This window comes from Punica granatum, chromosome 4, assembly GCF_007655135.1.
Source record: "Punica granatum isolate Tunisia-2019 chromosome 4, ASM765513v2, whole genome shotgun sequence".
NCBI classification, from domain to species: domain Eukaryota; kingdom Viridiplantae; phylum Streptophyta; class Magnoliopsida; order Myrtales; family Lythraceae; genus Punica; species Punica granatum.
The window spans coordinates 30129982-30151884 of NC_045130.1; the positions used below are offsets into that span (position 1 = coordinate 30129982).

General features: G+C 38.6%; 3 protein-coding genes across 6 annotated transcripts; all 3 read right to left on the reverse strand.

Annotated features, from left to right (window-relative positions):
* Positions 1-1638: 1638 nt before the first annotated feature.
* LOC116203689 (secretory carrier-associated membrane protein 3-like) lies at positions 1639-5957 on the reverse strand. 3 transcript variants are annotated; one of them, XM_031535556.1, is made up of 13 exons: positions 5591-5957; positions 4911-4970; positions 4354-4479; positions 4198-4260; positions 4010-4043; positions 3723-3845; positions 3092-3154; positions 2893-2986; positions 2692-2737; positions 2540-2607; positions 2287-2335; positions 2114-2179; positions 1639-2002 (listed from the first exon to the last, which is right to left on the reverse strand). In XM_031535556.1, the coding sequence occupies exons 1-13, from the start codon at positions 5642-5644 to the stop codon at positions 1916-1918; spliced, it is 933 nt and encodes a 310-aa protein (XP_031391416.1). In that variant the 5' UTR covers positions 5645-5957; the 3' UTR covers positions 1639-1915. The 3 variants fall into 3 exon arrangements, with proteins under 3 accessions (XP_031391416.1, XP_031391415.1, XP_031391417.1); XM_031535555.1 differs by having other exon boundaries at positions 4911-4973; positions 5591-5956; XM_031535557.1 differs by lacking the exon at positions 2692-2737 and having other exon boundaries at positions 4911-4973.
* Positions 5958-8138: 2181 nt separating this feature from the next.
* On the reverse strand, positions 8139-12022 carry LOC116204950 (secretory carrier-associated membrane protein 3-like). Its single transcript, XM_031537337.1, has 12 exons — positions 11806-12022; positions 10482-10607; positions 10319-10381; positions 10131-10164; positions 9828-9950; positions 9432-9494; positions 9216-9309; positions 9082-9127; positions 8929-8996; positions 8750-8798; positions 8581-8646; positions 8139-8474 (listed from the first exon to the last, which is right to left on the reverse strand). The coding sequence occupies exons 1-12, from the start codon at positions 11860-11862 to the stop codon at positions 8391-8393; spliced, it is 873 nt and encodes a 290-aa protein (XP_031393197.1). The 5' UTR covers positions 11863-12022; the 3' UTR covers positions 8139-8390.
* Positions 12023-15480: 3458 nt separating this feature from the next.
* Positions 15481-21398, reverse strand: LOC116204949. 2 transcript variants are annotated; one of them, XM_031537335.1, is made up of 16 exons: positions 20926-21397; positions 20040-20134; positions 19853-19960; positions 19208-19255; positions 19004-19114; positions 18614-18718; positions 18322-18440; positions 17731-17832; positions 17519-17635; positions 17374-17439; positions 17173-17239; positions 16752-16805; positions 16411-16506; positions 16180-16206; positions 16038-16070; positions 15481-15932 (listed from the first exon to the last, which is right to left on the reverse strand). In XM_031537335.1, exons 2-16 carry the CDS (start codon positions 20097-20099, stop codon positions 15765-15767), a joined length of 1281 nt encoding a protein of 426 aa, XP_031393195.1. In that variant the 5' UTR covers positions 20100-20134; positions 20926-21397; the 3' UTR covers positions 15481-15764. The 2 variants fall into 2 exon arrangements, with proteins under 2 accessions (XP_031393195.1, XP_031393196.1); XM_031537336.1 differs by lacking the exon at positions 17731-17832 and having other exon boundaries at positions 20926-21398.
* Between the last annotated feature and the right edge of the window lie 505 nt (positions 21399-21903).

The window sequence follows — 21903 nt, forward strand, 5'->3', positions numbered from 1 at the left end:
ATCTTCATCTTTCATTTTCTTGTTGACAAATTTAAAGAAAAAACTCAGAGGATGGAAAGCCAATCTTCTATCGATGGCGGGCAGAGTGATTTTTGCTAAATCTGTCCTTTCTTCCATTCCTTCTCCATTATGCAATGTACGCTTGTTCCCCAAAATATTTGCAATTCCCTAGATCGCTTGACTAGGAACTTCATTTGGGGGTCCACTGCAAATCGAAAGAAGCTTCATATGGTCGGATGGCTACAAGTCACCCTCCTCAAGGGTGAAGGAGGTCTAGGTTTTCCTTGTATGGAAGGCCGAAACCTAGCCCTTCTAGGAAGCTTCGCATGGAGACTGAAATCTGGTGATAGACCTCGGGTTCGGTTCCTTAGGGGAAAATATTTGCCTCCCAGAGCTGCTACTAAGTATTCAAAACTCCCTTAATCGCTCTGTTGTGATAACTGAGTCTTAGTTGTTCTCCTTGGGGAGTAAATGGATTGTTGATAATGGTACTTCCATTAATCTTTGGCATGATTGCTGGTTGCATGACCTGCTACTTCGTAATCAAATTGTCGGGCCTCTGTAAGCTACTGATAGCTTGTGCAAAGTGGCTTACATCCTTAATGCTGATGGTTCTTGGGACATGAATAGAATGTCCTTCCCTCTCCCTGACTATATCTCAGATCTTCTCCGAAGTGTCCCCAGAACCACCATTGGGGATGGAGGGGAAGACATAATGTGTTGGAAGTTCTCTTCCAATGGCCTATTTAACACTAAATTGGCCTATGTCCTGAGAGAATGCCCAAAGGCTTGGTCATTTTGGGACAACCTTGGGGTACCCATATCAAAGAAAGGCTCTTTCGCTCTCCCAATTTTGGAATGGCTCAAACTTAATTGTGAATCCTATGAAACTCACCTTCTTAATATCCCATGGAAGGTGTTATTCCTTTTGCAGTCTAGACTCTTTGGAAACAACGTAATGCATCCATTTTTGACAAGAGCGTTCTTTATGGCGAGTCTCACCGGGCTTGCATCGAGCTAGCAGCTGAGTATTTTGCTTACTTAGAGCTGAAACCCTCACGGTAAAGAGTTTTTACAGGTGCAGTGGTCCCTTCCACCTCATGGATGGGCGAAACTAAACTCGGATGGTTCAGTGGGTGGGCCCTGTTAGGAAAGTTGGAGCTGGAGGCGTTATAAGAAACCATTAAGGAAGGCCGGATTCGTGGCTTTGGCCGGTATCCCAGGCTCACTAACAGCGTTGTGGCTGACTGTTGGGCCTTCAGGGATGGTTTATGCATGGCTCGAGATTTAGGCATCCAATCTCTACTCGTAGAGTTGGAGGCCAAGGTAGTAGTTTATCTTTTTTTGGGAAACTATTGTGATAACCTTCTACTAATGCCAATCATTTCAGATTGCATATCCCTAGCACGCTCCTTCACTAACTTTTGGATCCAACATATTTTTCAGGAGGCCAACACTGTTGCAGGTTTCATTGCTCGAACAGCCCGTGATGACTTAACACGCATGAAGCTGTTGTCTACTTTGACACTCCGCCCATTGGGGTTCTTGATTTTCTTCTGTTAAGACCAAATGGGTGTAGCTAATAGCTAATACTCATGTCATTTGGACTACCCGAGATTTCTCGGTGAACCCTCAATAGTTAATATATGCCCCTTTTACCAAAAAAGACAAGAACTTATACGATCTACATGAACAAACTTTTCAGGAATTCACTGACAGTTCAAGCTCCCTACAGATTTTGCTCCCAGGAAAACAAATGCAACATCACACTCACAAATGGATAAGATAAGACCCCGAGCTCGCCCAAACTAAGTATTAAAGTATCTGCACAATGTGTAGTTTCATTCCTCGAAATTTACAACCTATATGCGTACACACATTATAAGTCACCCAAACAGCTCGTCTAGTGCAGTCTTCACAGTGCAGCTCTCATTGCTCCCCTTGCAGCCTCGCGTTTCACCTCAGCAGCTTTTCCGCTTCCCCTGAAGTACATATAGACTTGCTGCAGCCACGAAAAGAGGAGTGATAATGAGTCACACTGAGCATGCTTTTAATGTAAACTTAGGATAGAATTTGGTTGGGATAAGAAATTGCTAATGGGATATGCTTGGACCTGAATAACCCAGATGCTGAGTACAGTTTCGATGCAGAACAGTCCAAAGCCAATAAAGTAGAATATCTGTTGCGTGGAAAAGAAAAAACAATGTGAGATGAAGATTGGATAGATAGGAAGCAATCAATCAGTGAATTTCTTTCCATCAAATATTTGAAGTTTACGGGGTTTACCCCAACCAAAGCGGTTGCATCGATGACATCAATTGCTGATAGTATGCCCCTGTTTCGGCCCCCAAAAAAAAAAAAAGGAAGAGGGGAGGAAAAAAATCAATCAAAGTAAGTCAAAACCATGTTTGTACAAGGTAGACCTTACTTTTTCCAAGTATATGTCTTAAGATCAATGAAATTGAGGTCCCTATGTACACTGATGAAAAACTAATTCAATTGTTGCAAGAGTGAATTGGTGTTTCTAAAAGTGACTTACGTAAAAGATTTTCCCTTGAAGAATATCGGAGGAGCAACGGCAGCAACAATGCAAAAAGCGATGTGAACCTGTCAAGGAGAAAAAGATTTAGAAAGGAAAAGGCAGGTCAAATATTCGCAATAGAAGCAATGTGAATGGTAGAAGAGGCTTACGAGATAAAACAGGAAAAACCAACTAAACTTCATTGCGCTCTCAGTCCTGCCAGTAATGTATTATGTATCACGCATCAGATCGAAAAAAAAAAATCTCTGGGAAAAGCATCATACTGTATAGAGCATAATGTGACCGTCTCCCATTAACAAACTGAATGTTCAGGTACAGTACATGTTAGAGCCAAAAAATGATATATATACCTGAAAGCTCGGTAAAGTGGGCGGTACCACAACACATAAGCACCTGGAACCCCTGAAATAAAGTAGATGACTGCAAGGAACCAGACTTTCACACCTGTGCCACAAGAACCATCCATTCATAAGTTCCCGTAATTATGTAGGCCGATTAGCTCTACAGGGTAAACGATCAACAAATAATTGGGAATCTTGCAATACCAACCTCCTCCCTTGATCCATGCTGTAGTAATGGCTATTAAGTTCCAAAATAGGCATAGAGCCAGTCCTGCATAACGATCATATTTTATGTAAAGCTTAGTAAATTCATTTATTTATTAACAATCTAATCGCAATAAGAACGATCATATATTTTTTCAACCTTGTGCCATTTCAAGGAGGAACCCTAATGCATCTACACGAGATGGATTCTGTGTTTAAGTCTCTTCATGAAAGCCTATATGGGAGGTGCAGAAGCGACACCAGTCAAACCTGACACATCTGGTCACGACTCAGTCTGCTCCTCTACCTATACGACATCTCTTCCAGATGTTTCACATTTGCAAATTTACAATATATGCAATTAGACATAATTTACACTTTGGAGTTGACTCAAGAATCAACCAATATACATGATACAAGATGCGTATCTACACAGGCTTGTCTAATGCTGCAATGGCACCATTGAAAAGAATACATCCTAGTTGTTCTTGAAACTTTCCTGGTTTTCTAAAGTTTCAGCAGAGAGCATTTTTGAGCTAATGATCTACCATTAGTGTGAGGGGAAAAAAACTGAAGAAAAATTACAAGAAGAGTTCTCATAACGATAGAGAAAACTAGACAAAATTGTAGAGTACCTAAAAACGTTGCAAATGCGACATATTGTATCCTCTGAAGATGAACCGGTATTTCATTTGCAATGTCGTGATGGATAATGGGAAAGAAAGGTGGCCAATTTTTCTCCTCGAGGACTATTCCAGCTGCAACACAAAAGGAGAATCCAAATATAGCATATAAACACATAACTCAAAGTTGAAGACATCATCCAAGCCTAAATGGTTAAAGTCATTTGAACCTTCAACTAAATCGGAAAATAGATAACATAAACCGGACTAATTGGAATATTTATTAGGTTTCAAATTACCTCGAGCTGCAGCTTCTTCTCTCCGTCTAACTTCCTGCGGAGCACCAGTAGGCAGATGAGGATCAGTTGATTAGTCAGAGCAAAGCACCTAAAGTGCCCTAATGAACAGACAAGCCATGACTATATAGAAAGCAAGAGTCCCAAAAAACAGTGAACCATGAAACATCCAAAACCCAACTAATAACTACCTGTTCCCTCCTCTTCAAGTCAGCCTCCTTAGCTTGGAGCTCTTTCTCTTTCCGCTTCAAATCCTACTCGATGAAACACCAATGTCAAAGAAACTAAAACGACTGCCAACAAAGAATGAGAATGAAGAGAAGCACGGGATGGAATATGCCAGCAACCTGATAATTTGATCCGGATGTATCAAGGGGAATATCGACTGTAGCATTACGGTCATAAAAGTCTGCAGGTTCAGGAGGGAGCGGTGAAAGCCTCGAGTTTGACGCAGGGGGTGCGCTAGCAGCACTCTGAGAATCACAAATAGAAAGACCAGAGTAACTCGATCAAACTGACCGCCTAAATATGGTGCCTAAACCGTGATAGAGAAGCTCAAACTGAAACATGGAATTTCAGCTACAAAATGGCAAAAGAAAGTGATAATAGAAATGTATAAGATAATAAGCATAGAAGAGAGAGAACGGTAACAAGGATGCAAGCAAACAGATAATGGTACCAGGGGCCCAGTTATGTAAAGATGCAAGAAAGAATATCCAAATATGATCCTGATATCCCGATATGATCCTTATTGAGGAGATTTCAACTTAGAAATACTTGATGAAACATAATTGAAAAAAAGGTTACTCCTTTCCAACAGCTTTGATATAAAAACAATTCCAGAAGAACCTAAACTCAGTTGAAAACTTGAAACGAGGAAATTCCAAGAGAGTTTTCAACTCACCGATGTGTACAACGAACCGCCTCCATATTTTGAGGAAGTTTTGGTCCTCACTGCTGGATCCTGCTATAAGAAATTCATCCAATCAAGAAGAATTAAAAAGAAAATAACAAGTCGAACTGAAGTGCGAAATGAAGTTGCAACCATAGTGACAGACAGATCGCAGGCCACATTCAGTGTTTCTTTCAAGCTACACAAGCGATAATCACATAGTGATGCAAAACAATGACCTGTACTCCTCTACATGAAAACTTCCTAATCTTTGGTCTAATATAATGGCCATGTTATCAATATACTAAATATTTGGAAGCTCATAATTACTGTCTGAGACTCCTCTAACGGCTGTGGCAAAGAACAGAGCATATGGAAAACAGAGCAATCAGAAAGCTAATGAATGGTCTGAAGACTCGAAGGCAGGCCCAATTATCACAAAATCAGAAAGATCGTTGCTTTCATCTTTCCCAATGAACCTCTGAATGATCGAACAACGATCATCCGCCGATACTAACGGAAAGTCAATTGACTGCTCATAGATTACAGAACCGAGTGAATTAAGCAATAAAGAACCAAACCCAGAATAGCAAAACATCTCCGAGGCATTTAGCTCTGATCAAAGAATAGAAGACCAAAACTACTGAACGAAATTCTCGAAATTGAAATTCAGGGGGAGAGAGTCAACTTACAGAGAAGGGGTTAACTTCCTCCTCCTCGAAAGGGTTGTCGTAGCGGCCGGCCATGATAAAGGAAAGCTATCGACCTCGTCAGCACCTGTTTACAGAGAGCAGAGGGGCTTGCGGACTCCCAGTAGAGTGTCTGATGATCGGCGAAGAAAGAGCTCCGACGCGGCTGAACCAGAAAAAGGTTTTCACTTGCAGAGGAAGAAATTCCAGTGGGCAAGCCAAGAAGAAGAAGAGGAGGGCTCTCCTCCCCCTTCAACGGGTCTAGAGAGAGAAAGAGGAAGGGTTGAATTTCTAGAGAGAGAGGGAGAAGAAGAGGCGAGGGAGGAGTTTGTATTCGGTCAGCTTAAGCACACGCAGACGCCTGCGCATGGAGACTTCCGTTATACTTTTATTGGGGAAGGGGAGAGAGAGAGAGAGATTAATGAAATGTTGTGTACACCCGGTGTATGTTCTTTGATGGCTTAAATTTGTATTTAAACCGTTTGGGTGTACGTGCACCCGGTGTAACTAATAGATGTTCGAGATGGAAATAATTTTCCTTGATTATCGTTCTTTATCTTCGCTAAAAGCCTAAAACGATGTATTAATGTTTTCCCTGTTTTCGTTTTTATCAATGATTTGCAAGGAGAAACTAAGGAAACACATTAATAAATTGCCCATATAATTGCTAAAATGTCATATGTGAGTGATCGGCAATATCGAATTCGGCACCAATAGTAATGCTCTTATATATATATCATGATAGGTTATTAGCTGAAAGCTCGATCTTATTATTGAGCCACCACGTTCTGATGATTATGAATTATGCTAATATGTATCATTTGATATTTAGATCTCAAGAATATTTTTCTTTTTCATAATCAAGAGATGGCATCTTAATTTTTCCATCTAACGGGTTGGAGGTTTTATGCAAAATATTGGGTGAATCCGTGTCATTGATATAAATAACTTGGGGATCGAGAAATATTGCTCGTTCGACACACTTATAAGAAATGGTACTTTTGGTCCGATTGACTTGCGATGAAAGCTATTTTTACTTCCAAAAAAAAAAAAAAGTTACTCTTATAATGAAAAAGCAAAATATGATTATTATGATGAGGAGGAGGTACCCAAAAGACCTACTGAAAAGCGCACACAAGATCTAACTAATTCACAAGAACACAACCAAACCGTCATCGTGCACCTGATTTCAATCCAAGATATATATGGGTAGTAACTCACTTCATCTAATTGTTTTACCCTTGGGTCCGAAAAATTTCGATTTAGAACCCGGTACACCTTCGTAAATTCCAACCTGATCATAAAATATAAATCCAGTTAAATTCTTCATTAAAATGGTTTGAGAACATCTAGCTTTTGCTTCTCAGCTTCGGCTTGGCGATTGAGTTGGACTCATGATTTGGATTAGAGGGGCCAAGTGGCCTACCGGCGAAGAATAGGAATTCAAGATCATACGATTATAGGGATTAAAAGTAGATAAATTCATAAAGTTAGACATCAACTATACTAGAAAACTTCTTCCCAAATTCGGGAGCACGACATTTATGTTAGTATCACCGGACGTAAATTTCTCTTGGTTGAATTAGGCTTCTAGATAAATGAGATTATTTGAATTTGTGGACATAGGGAGATATATTTTCCATGACAAAGCAAACAAAGAAAATTATTTTAATTTCTTGAAATTTTCTTTCTCATATTGGATTCATCAACCCATTCATTTCCCATTGACTTCTCCTTTGGAAACTTCATCATGTTTTACTTTTTTTTTATATGCATCTTGATATCCAAAAATTTAATTAATTAACTTAAATGTCGTGCTCCTGAATTTGGGAAGAAGTTTTCTAGTATAGTTGATGTCTAACTTATGAATTTATCTACTTTTAATCCCTATAATCATATGATCTCGAATTCCTATTCTTCGCCGGTGGATTATTTGAATTTGTGGACATAGGGAGATATATTTTCCATGACCAACCAAATAAAGAAAATTATTTTAATTTCTTGAAATTTTCATTCTCATATTGGATTCATCAATCCATTCATTTCCAATTGACTTCTCCTTTGGAAACTTCATCATATTTTATTTCTTTTTTTTAAATGTGCATATCAAAAATCTAATAGGTCAAAATATCCAAAAATTTAATGGGTCTCGACAAATTCAATTCAAACCAGGTCAGCCCTCCAAGGAATAAATCTCTCCTAATCATGTTTTTTTATTTTTCATTCTCATAAAATTCGAACCCAAAATCCTATTTAAGGAGAACAAGACATAACTGCTTTTATTTATTTATTGGATTTGGAAGTATCAAATTAGTCAAATGGGGGTGCCGCCACCGGCCATTTTGATGTCTTAATTTTGTCGATTTATTAACGTTTTGTTCTCTCGTATGTTTTCCCACCTTCAACCATATCGTTAGCTTCTTGACCAAGAATGAGTATTAAGATTGTGAGGATGTTTTCGACCCGAAATCCATAATAAGTCATGCTTTAGATTTTTTTTTTTCCGATAATTATGCTTTAGAGGTATTTCCACTCATTCAAGCCCATTCGGTTTTAAAGAATGCAAAATAAGATTTCTCTATATGCATGAACAAACTTTTCAGTGACTCACAATTCAAGTTTCCCTACAGATTTTACTTGCGAAAAATACAACCCCATGAAACCGACAAAAGATATCATAACAACCCCGAGCCGATCATAAAAACTAAATGCTGCTTCACAACATTTAGTTTCGTCTCCTCAAGCCTTACAACCTGTTTTCGTAGCATAGAAGTCACCTGTAAGCTCTTCTAGCTGGGAATGTTCAGCGTCCAGCTCTTTCAGCTAATGCAGCCTCGAGCTTCCTTTCGGCAGCTTTTCCACTTCCCCTGAAGTACATGTAAACTTGCTGCATCCAGAAAAGGAAAAAGACGTATTGCAGGAGTCGAATTGAGGAAGAAACACTCGATAGAATTTCGCTGGGAAAAAAAAGTACTCGTGGACTATATTAGGACCTGAATAACCCAGATGCTGAGTACTGATTCGGCACAGTATAGTCCAAACCCGATGAAGTAGAAGATCTGCAGCATGCAAAGAAGCAATGTAAGATGAAGATGTACGAGATCGGAAGTGCCATAAATCGATGAATTTCTCTATGATTTTAGTTGAAGTTTACGACTTTACCCCAATCAAAGGTTTTTTGTCAATGATATTCATTGCTGGAAATATGCCCCTGTCTCAGCCAAAAATAGAAACGTGTCGATAGAAAAAAATGTTCGTCAAATTGGTTGATAAGTTTAATGATCAACGTAAATTAACATGTTGCAAGAGAGAATCGGTATCGATCCTTTAAAGTAATTTACGTGAGAGATTTTCCCTTGAAGATGATCGGAGGAGCGACAGCAGCAAAGATGCAATATCCAACGTGAAGCTGCGGACAAGGGACAGACATTCAATAACACGGAATTGGTCTAAAACTTATAGTAATAGCGACGCGAATGGCAAAAAAGGCTCACGATATAAAACAGGAAGAACCGACCGTAGTTCAGGGCACCATCTTTCCTGCAATTGATTTATTAAATGGTCATATCTCTAATGTTAAAAAGACTGCTGGGGCACCGGAAACATTAAGAGCGAACAGATGGTGTACCTAAAAGCTCTGTAAAGCGGGCGATACCACAACAGGTAAGCTCCCGGAACTCCTAAAATGAAGTAGATAATTGCAAGGAACCAGATTTTCACGTCTGCACAACAAGAACGTTTTTATTTTTACGTTGAGGTACTTATCGGGTGATTAGGTGATTAGGTCGATGATGTAGCCTGTGAACAAATGAAGAAAAGCAACTGTAGATCTTTCGATACCGACCTCCTCCCTTGAACCATGCTGCAGTAACAGCTAGTACATTCCAAAATAAGCATAGAATCAATCCTGCATAAAAATCATCTCATACATCAGAAGTTAATTAATAAATGTTCTGAATTTTACTATATGTGCCATCGGACATATCTCTTCTTCGTAGTCAATTATAAAATAAATCGACGTACAAGACATTCATTTATGAATGGTTGCATAATACTGCAAATGCAACCAACTAAGCACGATAAGTCTTAGACATTCATCAACCTTACCCGATGCTAAAATTGAATATAAGCCCATTCTTGACCTAATGTGCTACCGTTCATATGATGTTAAAAAAACTGAGAAAATATACACCAAAATCCTTGTAACAATATACTAAAACCAAGCAAAGTTTTGGAGTACCTAAATACGTTGCAAATGCAGCATACTGTAACCTCTGAAGATGAATTGGTATATCCTTTGCAATGTCGTGATGGATAATGGGACAGAACGGAGGCCAATTTCTCACTTCAAGGACAATTCCGGCTGTAACAGAGAAGAGTCCAAGCAGACGAAGATATATAACTTAAAAAAGTTCGAGACATCGGTCTAAGCATACGTATAGTTAGTCAGATGAAACAAACTCGAAGAGATGAACTGGAAGACAAACAAACTGATGAATATATAGTTGGTTAATTGGGAATATGTGCTTAGACATTATTGTACCTCGAGCTGCAGCTTCTTCTAGAAGTCGAACTTCCTGTGGAGCACCATAAAGACTTATGATTGTCAATCTATCACTCTCAGCAAAGCACATCAAGTGCCCCGATAAACAGAAAAGGTCACTGCTATGGAGCAAACAAGAGTCTAGAGTAAATGTGAAAAAGGTATAACTTTGTTTACTCGTTGAATACCTTTTCCCTCCTGCTCAGCTCAGCCTCCTTAGCTTGGAGCTCTTTCTCTTTCCGCTTCAACTCCTACTTGAGGAAACATGGATGTTAAAGAAGCTAAAATGACACGACAACCAACAGCAAAATAATGATGGAGCGAAGCAATGAAATCCAGTCTGATGCCAACCTGATATTTTGATTCAACTGGATCGAGGGGAATATCAATTGCACCACCATGGTCATAGAAGTCTGCTGGTTCGGGAGGAAGCGGTACAGGCCTCGAGTGTGAAGCAGGTCGTGCATGATGACCGCCCTGAGAATCGTGAAGAGAAAACCAAGGGCAACTCAATCAAATCGACAGACCGACTGATGATGATATCCTATAAATCATAGTATTCGTGATAGGGAATCTCAATATTGTAACCGGAAGCATAGCCTCGAAATGACACCATAAGAATTAACAAGGACAGTGGCACATGAAAATGGAAAAGAGCTTGGAGTCCAGAGATATATTTTAGCATGGATATACATAGATGCTGCTAAAATGTCCCAAATACAAAAAGATGGACAAGTTGATATCCAAATATGGTCCGTATCAAGGAGATTTCAACTGAAAAGTACTTGATAAGCCACTGCAAAAACAAATCCCACAGGGACCTGAACTTTAGTTAAAACAAGGAAGTCCCGAGATATTTTTGGACTCAACATCCTGTTGAAATAAACCACCTCCATATTTCTAGGAATTTGTTCCTCACTGCAGATTTCCGACATGGGAATTCAATCAGAGAAAATTTGAAAAGAAAATAACAAGAGAACCAAATGCAATATGAAAGCAAACATGGTGACACAGAGATCATACACACCTCTAAGTGCTCCTTTCACGCCGCAGAAAGCACTAACATTACAGACCTGCAATGCCTCTATATGCTAAGTTATCATTCTTGGTGCTAAACTATGGGAAGTTCTGTGGTGTAATGACATTTCAGACATTTGGATAACCAATTCTTTTTTTTTTTTTTAATTCATTAATGATTGCAACCCGACAGTCCAAGAAAATGATTTCACAAAAGAGCGTTTGACCACAGACCGTCTATGTTATCAAAACGCTGAATGAATACTCAAAAGCTTACATTTATGGTCTGAGAACTTTCTGTTCTAAGAAGGGCAGAAACAAAGAACAGAGCATGTGGGAGAACAGAACAATCAGTAAACAATTATATGGTCTAAACATTGAACACGGACCCGCTGATCACAAAATTCAAAAGAACGTCTTAATCCTCCAAAAGATCGATTAACATTTACCAGCTGACAGTAATAAGAAGTCGATTGAGAAATGCTCGTAAACTAAAAAATCAACAAAACCAAGCAATGATGGACGGACACGGACATTATCATAACAATCACAAACTCCCAGGACTCCATATAGCGCTGGTCGTGGAGCAGAACGCCAAATTCATTGAACAAATTACTCAGAATTATTGTAAATTACACATTGATAGAATCAAACTTACGGAGAAGGGGTTAACATAGTCTTCCTCGTAAGGATTATCGTAGCGGTGGCCGGCCATGATAACAGGAAACCTCCCGACCTCGCCTTAAATGGAGTGACTGCTGGTCGAACAAACTAGAAGGGAGCTCTCAACGCAGTGAAAGCACAGACTATATATCCATGCAGAGGAAGATTTTCGAAGAAGGAAGAACCGGGCTTCACTCTCCTTGTTCAACAAGTCTTGAGGAGACCGAGAGAGAGACAGAGGAGGTTGAATTTATAGAAGAGAAGCAGAGGGAGAGAACGCAAGCGAGCAAATATTAGGTGAGTATTTCTCATTCATTTAGACGTGTATTCACTCACTTGAATGTGTAATATTCAATTAAAATACCTTAAAGTGAAAACATGTCTACAATGGGTTCACAGATTTCCACTTATAAGCATTTTATTTCCCACTTACAAGTATTTTGATTGATTATAACTTATTCAAAGTAAATGACTAATACTCAATGCATATTTTCTAGACGCACTCATGCAGACGCCTCTCTGCATGGAGACTTCCATAGTACTCTTGCAGTTAGAACGGTGGGAACACAGACAGAGACATGAAGATAAAGGATTAAATCCCGTCAATGCAGTAGCACACGCTCTTGCAGCTTTCAAGTTCATATTCATGCCACTTTATTAGTTATTAAATTTGTTTTTTGGTGTGGATCTTGGTATTCGGAAATCCAATTAGGTATTGACTAATCCAGTCGAGCCGGAAACTTTACCAACGTAGATTTTCTGCATTCACAAGAATTCGAACACGAGATCTGAACAAGTGTCAAACCGGTTGAACCAACCCACATTGATAGTTATTAAGATTTTTATTTCATTATACTATCGAAGGGAAGACGATGGACTTGAGACTTAAAACATAATTTGCACCTGGTGTACGTAAACCTCTCAGCATAGGGCTTGCTCACACAATGTAGGTCTTCGTCCACCCGGTCCGTGTAAGAATTAATTTATTTTCTTGATTGATTAGTTTTTTTTTTCCTTGGCCAATCATGGAGTTAATTTACGATAAAAACAATGCAAGTAAGTTTTTTTTGTGGATTTGTTTGTCCTCTCTCATTTGGTATATCACTTTTTGGGTTTTGCTAACATGATTCTGTATCACCGTGACACGTTTAGTACTTTTAATTCGAGCTTTAATACTTCAGTTCAAGTGTTTAGTAATTTTAGTAATCGTGATTAGTACAAATGTTTTTTACTTCTACTTTCAATTTACGTATTTAATATTACAATTGAAATGTTTACTATTTTGTATAATCCATCACAAATAGTAAAAGTACTAAATACTTTGACTAAAATACTAAATATTTGAACTAAACTATTAAACGTGTCATGATGATACAGAGTTATATTAGAATTTTCCATCACTTTTGTCCCTTTTTTTGGTAAAAGGAAAGAAAAAGGCGAAAACTATGTTTGATAGAAGTGTTAAGTTGAGGGGAATTTTTGAGTTCAGCTACTGAATATTCAACCGTACAAAATGTTTTCGTACTTGGAGAATAACATTTCATACAAAACATCAATCGATTGATTCATACATACAGTCGACTGATGCTTTTATACAAAAAGTTATTTTTTTTGTTCAAAACATTATTCTCGAAATATAAAAACATTTCGTATGGCTGAATATTCAATCGCTGGATTCAAAAATTTGCCTAACTTTATCGGGTCAGCTACAGAGGATAGATTCTTCTCCGTACATAGTGCCTCGGAAAAATTCTATAATACCGTTATTTCATGATACTTGTATGTATGTGATACCATTATTATTATTATTATTATTATTATTTTAGTGTATGCAGGTGAGACTCACATATTGGAGGCCGGCGATCGCACCTCATGTGCATATATTCACTGAAAATTTGAATGTAATTCGTATCACAGAACTTCCATATAGTGTCTTTGCCCAAATGTAAGTGAAAATATAATTAGTCAAAGTTTCTTGGAAAACATATTAAACATGTCAATCCAAGAACTTGTGTTTTGTATCATACTTCGCAATAATTTATGTGGTAATATTCATTGAATTCTGCGTTGTGAAAATTAATACATAATAATACAATAATGATCTGATAAAAGCATAAAGTTATGATGAGGTGTCCGGAGTCGAAGGCCTACATGAAATTGCCAAATTTTCAGTTTCTTTTTATTTTTCATTAATAATCATTTTCCTTTTGTTTTTTTAATTTAATGATCAGTTTCTCCGATATTGTAATTGGAAACCCATGGTTCTCGACTCCGATTAGGGGTGGTGGCCGATGTTGACCTCCCACCACCAGCCCCCACTCTTCCTGAGATCACCAGCGACCCCAATTGGAGTGGCGGCAGCAACCAGGCAGCCCTTTACCGCCAGCCTCCCCTCTCTTCTTCCTTCATTGTTGGGTTTTCCCCTATTTTTTAATAGTTAGAATATCTTTTATAATAAGATATTTGAGGCCCAATCATTGTGAGCAAAGTGACACCAACAAGTGCCACATCAACATTTTTCGTTAAAATTAATGGAAAATGTGGCATCGTGCTATAATTTTTACTGAATCGATAGTTGGTGAATTGATAGAAATTGTGTTAAAATTGATATAAAGTGTAAATTTTGTAATTTTTTTTGGTAATTTATCCCAAAGAAAAGTGGACAATACAATTAAAAGAGGACAAAGCGTTTTCACCAAAAAAAAAAAAAGAAAAGTGAACAAAAGTGTATGACATTCATAGAACTAAGTTGAGGGGAAAAAAATGTGTAACGCGACACATATCCTTTATTAGTTATTAAAATTTCTATTTTATTATATTAAATTCGTTGACCTCCTTGTAATTGAAAGGAAAAAAAAAAGTTGAAATAGAGCATGAGCGCAAAAAATGTAGTTGAAGGTACTTTTTTTTTTTTGGAACATTAGATTAAAAAATCAACTTAGAAACCCTACAGACCTTCATAAAACCCAACCAGATCATACAAAACAAATCTAGTCAATTCATTGTCAAAAAAAAAAACACACAATTTTTCGGAAATGACATTAAGCTTGTTCTTCGACAAAAGGGACGGACTCCTGATTTGGATCGGAAGAATAAGGAATTAAGATCTAGAAATTATGAACCTTAAACTTCTAGATGAATGAGAATTTCTTATATTTGTGGACATAGAGAGCTCCTCGATGAGAAATCAAATGAAAATTTATTAATTAATTTTCTTGGATTATCAACTCATTCATTCCCTTTAACCTCTCCCCTTTGGAAATTTCCAAACTACTTTATTGGAGCAATTGAATTGAATAAGGCATACTGACTTGAACCCACCGGCCATTCCCATGTTTTACTTCCGTCCATTTATTATTGGACGCGACCCTCCCGTCCAACCACTAAGCATCTCATTTTTGTTCAATCCTATGCTTCACCCCTTCCATTTGGCCGACCCAATCACAATCTGCGTACGAAGGTTTTAATGCTTCCGTTCGATTCAAAGTCTCCACATCAATTACACCAATTACAAACTATGAAACAGTTGACAAACTGCACTGTCAGTAATCAAATTTTTTATCTGAAACAAGTAACCTTCCAGATGCACTAGTAAATTAAAGTCAGGCCTGCATTTTCTATTATCACACTGGACTTGTGTCCTTAGCCTATAAGCTGTCCACCAAGAGAGTTTAGAACCCCGTAGATATATACTATACAAATTAACATATTGCAAGTATGACCGGAGAACCGGACTTGCCATTATAAATGGTCAGAAAGATGAGACCGAGAAAGCGAGCAAAACGGCCAGAAAGCTTTCAGATCTAAAGATTAGACCAGTGGGGTTGTTAAGGAATTAATGAATTTAATCATCAGCATTCAATGTATGCCATATACCCTACAATTACAAGTGTGAAGAAGATTTTATTCTAAACCGTATTGACCCGACCAGATTCAACCTATGAACGAACCATTTCATGCCCGATGCTTACGGCGGCGCTTGGCTTTCCTCCGCCTCATGTATTCGTCTCCAGGGACGACCGAGTCCTTCGTAAAAGGGTCAGACCAGTCCTTGTCTTCTTCCACCGCTTTGTTCCACCTCTTCTTGAAGACATCTAGCTCCCGCGTTGACTGCCTCCGGATCTGCCATTAAAAAGTCCATCACAGTTCCGAAATGTTCTGTTCCGAAAGAAAGCCACATTTATGGAGCAAATTTTGAAAATGTCCAAGAATTTTATCGAGTCTCACCTCTGCTCGGACATCAACAGAAGAACTGTGCCTCTGGAATCAGCAGAAACAAGAAGAAAAACAATCAATGAATCAGTGAAACCATATCCACATGATTGATGCTTTTACTAAAGAAAGGAAAACAGCCAGAGACTGTTCTAACCTTCGATTGTTCTTCAGAATATGAAGCCTAAAAAGGGAAAACCGCAAATAGTAAGCAAAAAAGGTTAGACGAGAATCGCGCAACTTATTCAACTGAAAGAATCCCAGTAAACTCCCTCAATAGCGAGTGGTCACCCACAGGACACTAAGGTGGAACACAGTCTTATTAAGGTGTCTTATTTTTCATTGATTACAGTCGAACACAAAATGAGGGGAAAGGAATGGCCGAGACCTTTTTCCCAGGATGGCCGCCTCCACCAAGAGTTTGTATACCCTGATGAACTATGTACTCGCTATCGACAACCCCAACCTTCTTTGTTCGGTCACCCTGTAATAAGCCAAATTAACAAACCGTAAGATTCGCCAGCAAATACAACCACGCATTAATAGATGGTAGCTCTCAGATATGAGCTTAATATAATTTACTTTGGCTCCTGATTGTTTGACGTTATCATTATTTTATAACTGAGAAAGATTATCTAAACACAGAAAGAAACAACAGAGATACGAAGATATAAGATGGTTGCAGAAGAAAAGACCACGGTGATCAATTCAAATGGTGCTGACTGTTACCTGTGCACAGTACCCAAGTTTCATGTCCATTCCCCAACCGTGAACTAAATCATTCTGAAAAAACAAAAGCAACAACAGACCCGGATCAGTTCCACAAAATAGAGTGAGATACAATGTACAAACTTAATGACGAGAATAAATCCAGCATCTTCTCGAAAGAAAGGGATCAGAACTGAGAAAATATCAGAATCCCATAAATTTCACTATTTACCTCTATGTTAAAGAGGAATAACTTTAATGTACCCGTAAAACAAAGACTAAACATTTTAATTCAAGGTTTTCAACATATTTGCACCAAGTACCAAGACTACAGATCTTGGATGAACAAGCTAGTACCAGAATATGGAATGCAAACATAATTATCTGTACACACCATCATACGAGCTCCATTAATTGGTGTGACAGGAGAGTGTCAAGGTACCTGTAATAGATGCCAAGTACAAAACCAAGCAGCTCTCGAGAAAACTGGGGCCATGCCTTCCACAAATCTACACCCACAGAGTAAACAAAGAACAGCTCCCATTACAATGTCTAAAAGCTAGGAAACAAGTCTAGGGATCAATCTTAATTGCAGAAAGTTGATTCGTCGTACTCATAAAAAATATGGATGTCTTGCACTTACCCAGTGCATGGTGGGCCCCAACTAGTGTTCGTACACTTCACACTGCCTCTCGCATCCCAGACCCTTCTGCTCCAGACATTCTCATCGAAGTGAGTGAAAAATCATGAGGCAGATTTAACTTTAAAGAATATAAATTGCCTCATACCTATGGAACTTCTTCGTTCTTGAACGTATTGTTATCCTGTGATGTATATCAGTTGAGTTCGGGTCTAAAGCGGGCTGAGATATCTCCAGTCCTGCAGATTTCACAATCTTCAGGTAACTGCAAAAAGCAAAAGTACTTTAGTGTGTCAAGTTTCTCAAATTAAATTCGCATTTCCAAGAAATGGAAATAATTGAGAGCCAACGAAATTATACTTTGCTGGATGAAAGTGCTTGACTCCCAAATCTTCGTCCCAAAGGAATATGTAGTCATACAAGGAAACAACATTTGGGTGCAGAAATCGTTTCGCAAACCACCTGGCCAGGAAAGTTCCAACAGAGGAAACTCTTAAGTGACCCAAAGTTTTACGAGTTTATGCCCGATCAATTGCAGAGAGAGAACCATCTGTCTAAAATTTTTTATCGAAATATCACTCAATATCTAGGTTTTAAACACCTTTTTCATGCACGAATTAGACACATATACGAAGAAAACAGAGCTAACTTGCTCTTGAAGACATGGAAAATTTTTAGTGTTTCTTCTTTTCTTTTTTTTTTAAAGTCCTTTTTGAAGACCAGGAATGGGGAAGATATGCATGACGTGCTGCAGAATAAAGCATTTTGCGAAGCATTTTCCTTCGAATTTTTCATTTTCCAAGAAGAGTAAATTGAAGAAGAGGAACCAGAAAGAGTCCTGGCTTGCTTTTTCAATTTAATTTCCTCCCCCCCCCCTCTCTTCCCCTTTTTTTTCCTTCTTTGAACTTTTACTCCTTCAAAAGATTTTGTTAAGGATTTAAGACTCCCCACCATTTTGTTTGGTTCTGAGCAACAATATGTAATGCCTGCCCACTCCATTCCAAATCGTTCCACTCGTTCACTTTGCCATCATAATGGAACAGGATGACCGTAAAGTTCTCTGGAAGAAACTGAAATCGAAGAGATTAGAAAGAGTAAGAATATTAAGCTCCCAAAACAGAAAGCCATTCCTTTTGTAAAAAGATGGCAAAAAATGTGACAATTTCTGTTTCTTTCTTTATGATACAAGGCAATATTTACCAGAAAATTTTGTCCATTACAAGCTACCATGAAAATATATTACCTTTTGCACAACTGCATCAACATTGTGCTTTTGCTTAATCCCAACAGGCATGGCCAGTAAGTAATGGCCAGTGGGATATTCAATCTTTGCACTGGAAGCACCAACCTGAAAAATTAAAACACCAACAAAATATAACATAAGGTTTTTAAAAAAGTACAATTCGTATGGATCGATGTGCAAACACTACACGGTATGGAATGCCATATTTTTTTTCCTCATCATTCCATGGCCAAAAATGGGCCAGCAATAAAGATAAGGAACATATGAAAATTTTGCACAACGCAAAACATAGAGAGAGCCTATAGATTTCAGTTTGGTCAGAAAACAAGGAAAAGAAATCCTACATACATGGACTATTGATGGTAAAGTGCAGAAAACACCAAAACTGACCTTTGACTTTGAATTGCTATGGGACCATAGAGGCCTCAACTCCAAGTCAGACGCAGCTTGTACAATACCACGAGGCAAATTCCTCAATTTCCAAGGCAAAAGGTGAATTTCCTGAACAGAGAAGTATGAATTCAATACTTAAACAAGATGACAGTATACAAGTAGTGGAAAACTAGGAATAAGTGCAGAAATAGGACTTTATACCGCGGACACATCAAACGGGTACATCTTCTCGTACATCCTGTCATCCATCTGAGGAGTGCAAGAGCAAAAATAGGTCAAAAGTCAGCATAATAAGAAGAAAGCAAAGGGAACTAAAACACTAATATCCTAATGTCAAAAGAAAATTGCGCTCTAGAGTTAAAGTGGAGAAGCATGACCCCTACAACAACACAGCATATCAAGAATGATTTGATGCGAATTTGGAAGAATAAATCCCTTCATTGAATGAAGCACTTGTTCAATAAATCCATTTCAACAGGGTAAAGCACTTAACAAGAACAGTACTGGCAAGAAATTAACCGGACTGCCTGAGCTAAGTGCATGGAAGTCATGAATTATTGCTGGGAATATAAGTAGAAGGCTCTGTTTGGCTCTAGAAAACTACGAGGACCTGTTCTAGACATGCTGAACTATAAATCGCCTAGTCAAGTATAGTCCAACACAATTTTCTCTAATTTTTTTCACGGAGATAAAACTAGAACATCAAAACTTTTTCCCGGTTAACCAGTAACCAAAACGGTTCTAAGACCCTGAAGTAGATGATGTGAATAACAATTTAGGTGCATAGAGGAGCGGATGATATGAATGACAATTTTATGTGAGTAGATTGCTGAGTAGTAAGCTAACCTGGGTTTCGTGATATTGATGTATCATCGTTCTGTACACAATAAACAACATTCCTATGCATAGTATCCCCATACATGGGAATGGCTTCATCTTGAGTCCACATTTTCCCTGTAAAACAAGTTCCAAAGCAGTAATTAACCACCCAAGCCCTTGTATTCTGAAATTGTGAAGTAAGGACGAAACCTACCCCATCACGAAATGGATTCTTCTTCTTCAAATTCATCTTCCATGATTTTAAGGACTTCATAGACAATCGAGGCTTCTACTTGTTCTCATAACAAACTGCAGAGAAATAGCAAGGAAAGGCTACCATCAGAAACAGCCCCGACATCATCTCAGATAAGGAAAGAAAAGAATATCAGTTACAATGTAGTGCCACAGCTGAGAAATCAGATAGGTGCTCCTTCGACTTTACACATAGTGAAAATGGCCCAATGAAGAATCTAATTTGAAAACCTTGAATGCCAATATAACTGATACTCTTATGAACTAAGCATCATCTAAGAAGTTTGCACGGAATTTTATGTCCAGCACAAGGATGGAAAGATTCAGAAATTAGCAACAAGAACTCAAATATCTTCAAATGCTTAAGCTTCAACCAACAAAACTTCCCAAAGAAGAAATAAATTTAAAACAGAAAATATGTATGATTGCCTGACAAAAGGAAAGTCGAACAGGGTAAGTTTGGACTCGAACAGCAAAAAACAAGACAGTCGCTAGAGTCCCACGTTAATTAATCTAGTACTCCTAGAAAGTCCCAAATGATAAATCCTACTGTTTAAATAACTGGTGATGGATCTCACCGACCGAAACAGCGAACCCAACAACATGAAAGAATTCTGCTAAATTTGATGCCCCGGTCGCGCCCGAAACACCCATTAACAGAGAACGGACAAATCTATCATCAGCGGACAAACGAAGAACAGCCCACAACATCGACATGATTCATTATACTACACATGCAGCCACAGAGCTCAATAGAAGGTAGCCGCAGCTTTATTTCCAGTACCCGGAACCCCGGATCTTGAAAGCTCATCAAAATAAAAGGAAATAATCAATCTTGCATGCGATACCTGGAAAACCCAGAACGGGGGGCAAACGGGTCGGGACTTGACAGAGGACTTTTAAGCAAGCAATCACGGCTATCCCAACGGGCAAGGCAAGAAGAGGGTACGGGCAGGTGAGCTGCAGCTGGGGTTGAGCTCCGGCGAGCCTCAGCTGAAGGAGGACCGAAGACTCGCGGATTGGAGGGATGAACAGAGGGGGCTACAAGGAGAGGGCAGGTGTCAGAGTTTCTTGCGAGACTACAGGGCAGGGAGGGAGAAGGAGTCAATAGAGAGAAGGGGGGGTGTAGAGAGAGAGAGACGCCAGGATTTATGGAGGAGGGAGGGACATGGTGATGGTGGACTGTGATGTATATGTGCATGCCCGCCGTGCCCGCGGGATGCGATTCGCCGACGATGTGACACTGTTGCCTTGCAACCTTTCGTGTCAGTGTCGGAGAGCTCTTCCCCTTCCTCTCTCTCACTTCATCAATATTCGGTTTCTTCTTTCGGCAATTAATAACAATATACTAATTACAACATTAACACAAATCCCATCTTTATTTCATTTTTCTATACTCTCTCTCTCTCCAACGATAGCAATTAAGAAATAAAAGGGCAACCCATAAATTTTATATAATAAAATAAAAATTTCAATAGTTAATAAAATGATATTACTTAAAAAAAATTATTATCAGGTGAAAAGAAAACGCTTTTGTATTACATCATCTTTGATAATTCAAAAAATATAGTTGTTTTAGGCACGAGAATGTGGGGTAACAGCTAATTACACGCACAATGGGAATACTCGTAGGGATTCAAATTTTATTGAAAGTGCCTCGAAACCAAGGCCAGATCAACGTATCATATAGGCTTGACACTAGCACGATTGATTTAATCCATTAGATTAGATGCTAGCAGCAATTATCTTGGGAATTGCCTAAAACGAGCATGGATGGCCTGCATATGACTTGCTTGAGGAGGTGGGTTAATCAAAATGCGTACAAA

What these genes read in the sequence shown, in the direction of transcription:
- LOC116204950 (XM_031537337.1), bottom strand. Translation starts at nt 11,862, where the DNA reads ATGGCCGGCCACCGCTACGATAATCCTTACGAGGAAGACTATGTTAAC. An exon ending in ACTATGTTAACCCCTTCTCC is followed by an intron (nt 10,608 to 11,805) that starts GTAAGTTTGATT and finishes CACGATTCTCAG; the next exon opens with GGCGGTCATCATGCACGACC. An exon ending in ACAAAAAACCTTTGATTGGG is followed by an intron (nt 8,647 to 8,749) that starts GTAAAGTCGTAA and finishes TGCATGCTGCAG; the next exon opens with ATCTTCTACTTCATCGGGTT.
- LOC116203689 (XM_031535555.1), bottom strand. Translation starts at nt 5,644, where the DNA reads ATGGCCGGCCGCTACGACAACCCTTTCGAGGAGGAGGAAGTTAACCCC. An exon ending in GCGGTTCGTTGTACACATCG is followed by an intron (nt 4,480 to 4,910) that starts GTGAGTTGAAAA and finishes TGTGATTCTCAG; the next exon opens with AGTGCTGCTAGCGCACCCCC. An exon ending in TTCAAGGGAAAATCTTTTAC is followed by an intron (nt 2,336 to 2,539) that starts GTAAGTCACTTT and finishes GGGCCGAAACAG; the next exon opens with GGGCATACTATCAGCAATTG.
- LOC116204949 (XM_031537335.1), bottom strand. Translation starts at nt 20,099, where the DNA reads ATGAAGTCCTTAAAATCATGGAAGATGAATTTGAAGAAGAAGAATCCA. An exon ending in AGAATCCATTTCGTGATGGG is followed by an intron (nt 19,961 to 20,039) that starts GTAGGTTTCGTC and finishes CTTGTTTTACAG; the next exon opens with GGAAAATGTGGACTCAAGAT. An exon ending in ATAGCAATTCAAAGTCAAAG is followed by an intron (nt 18,719 to 19,003) that starts GTCAGTTTTGGT and finishes TTAATTTTTCAG; the next exon opens with GTTGGTGCTTCCAGTGCAAA.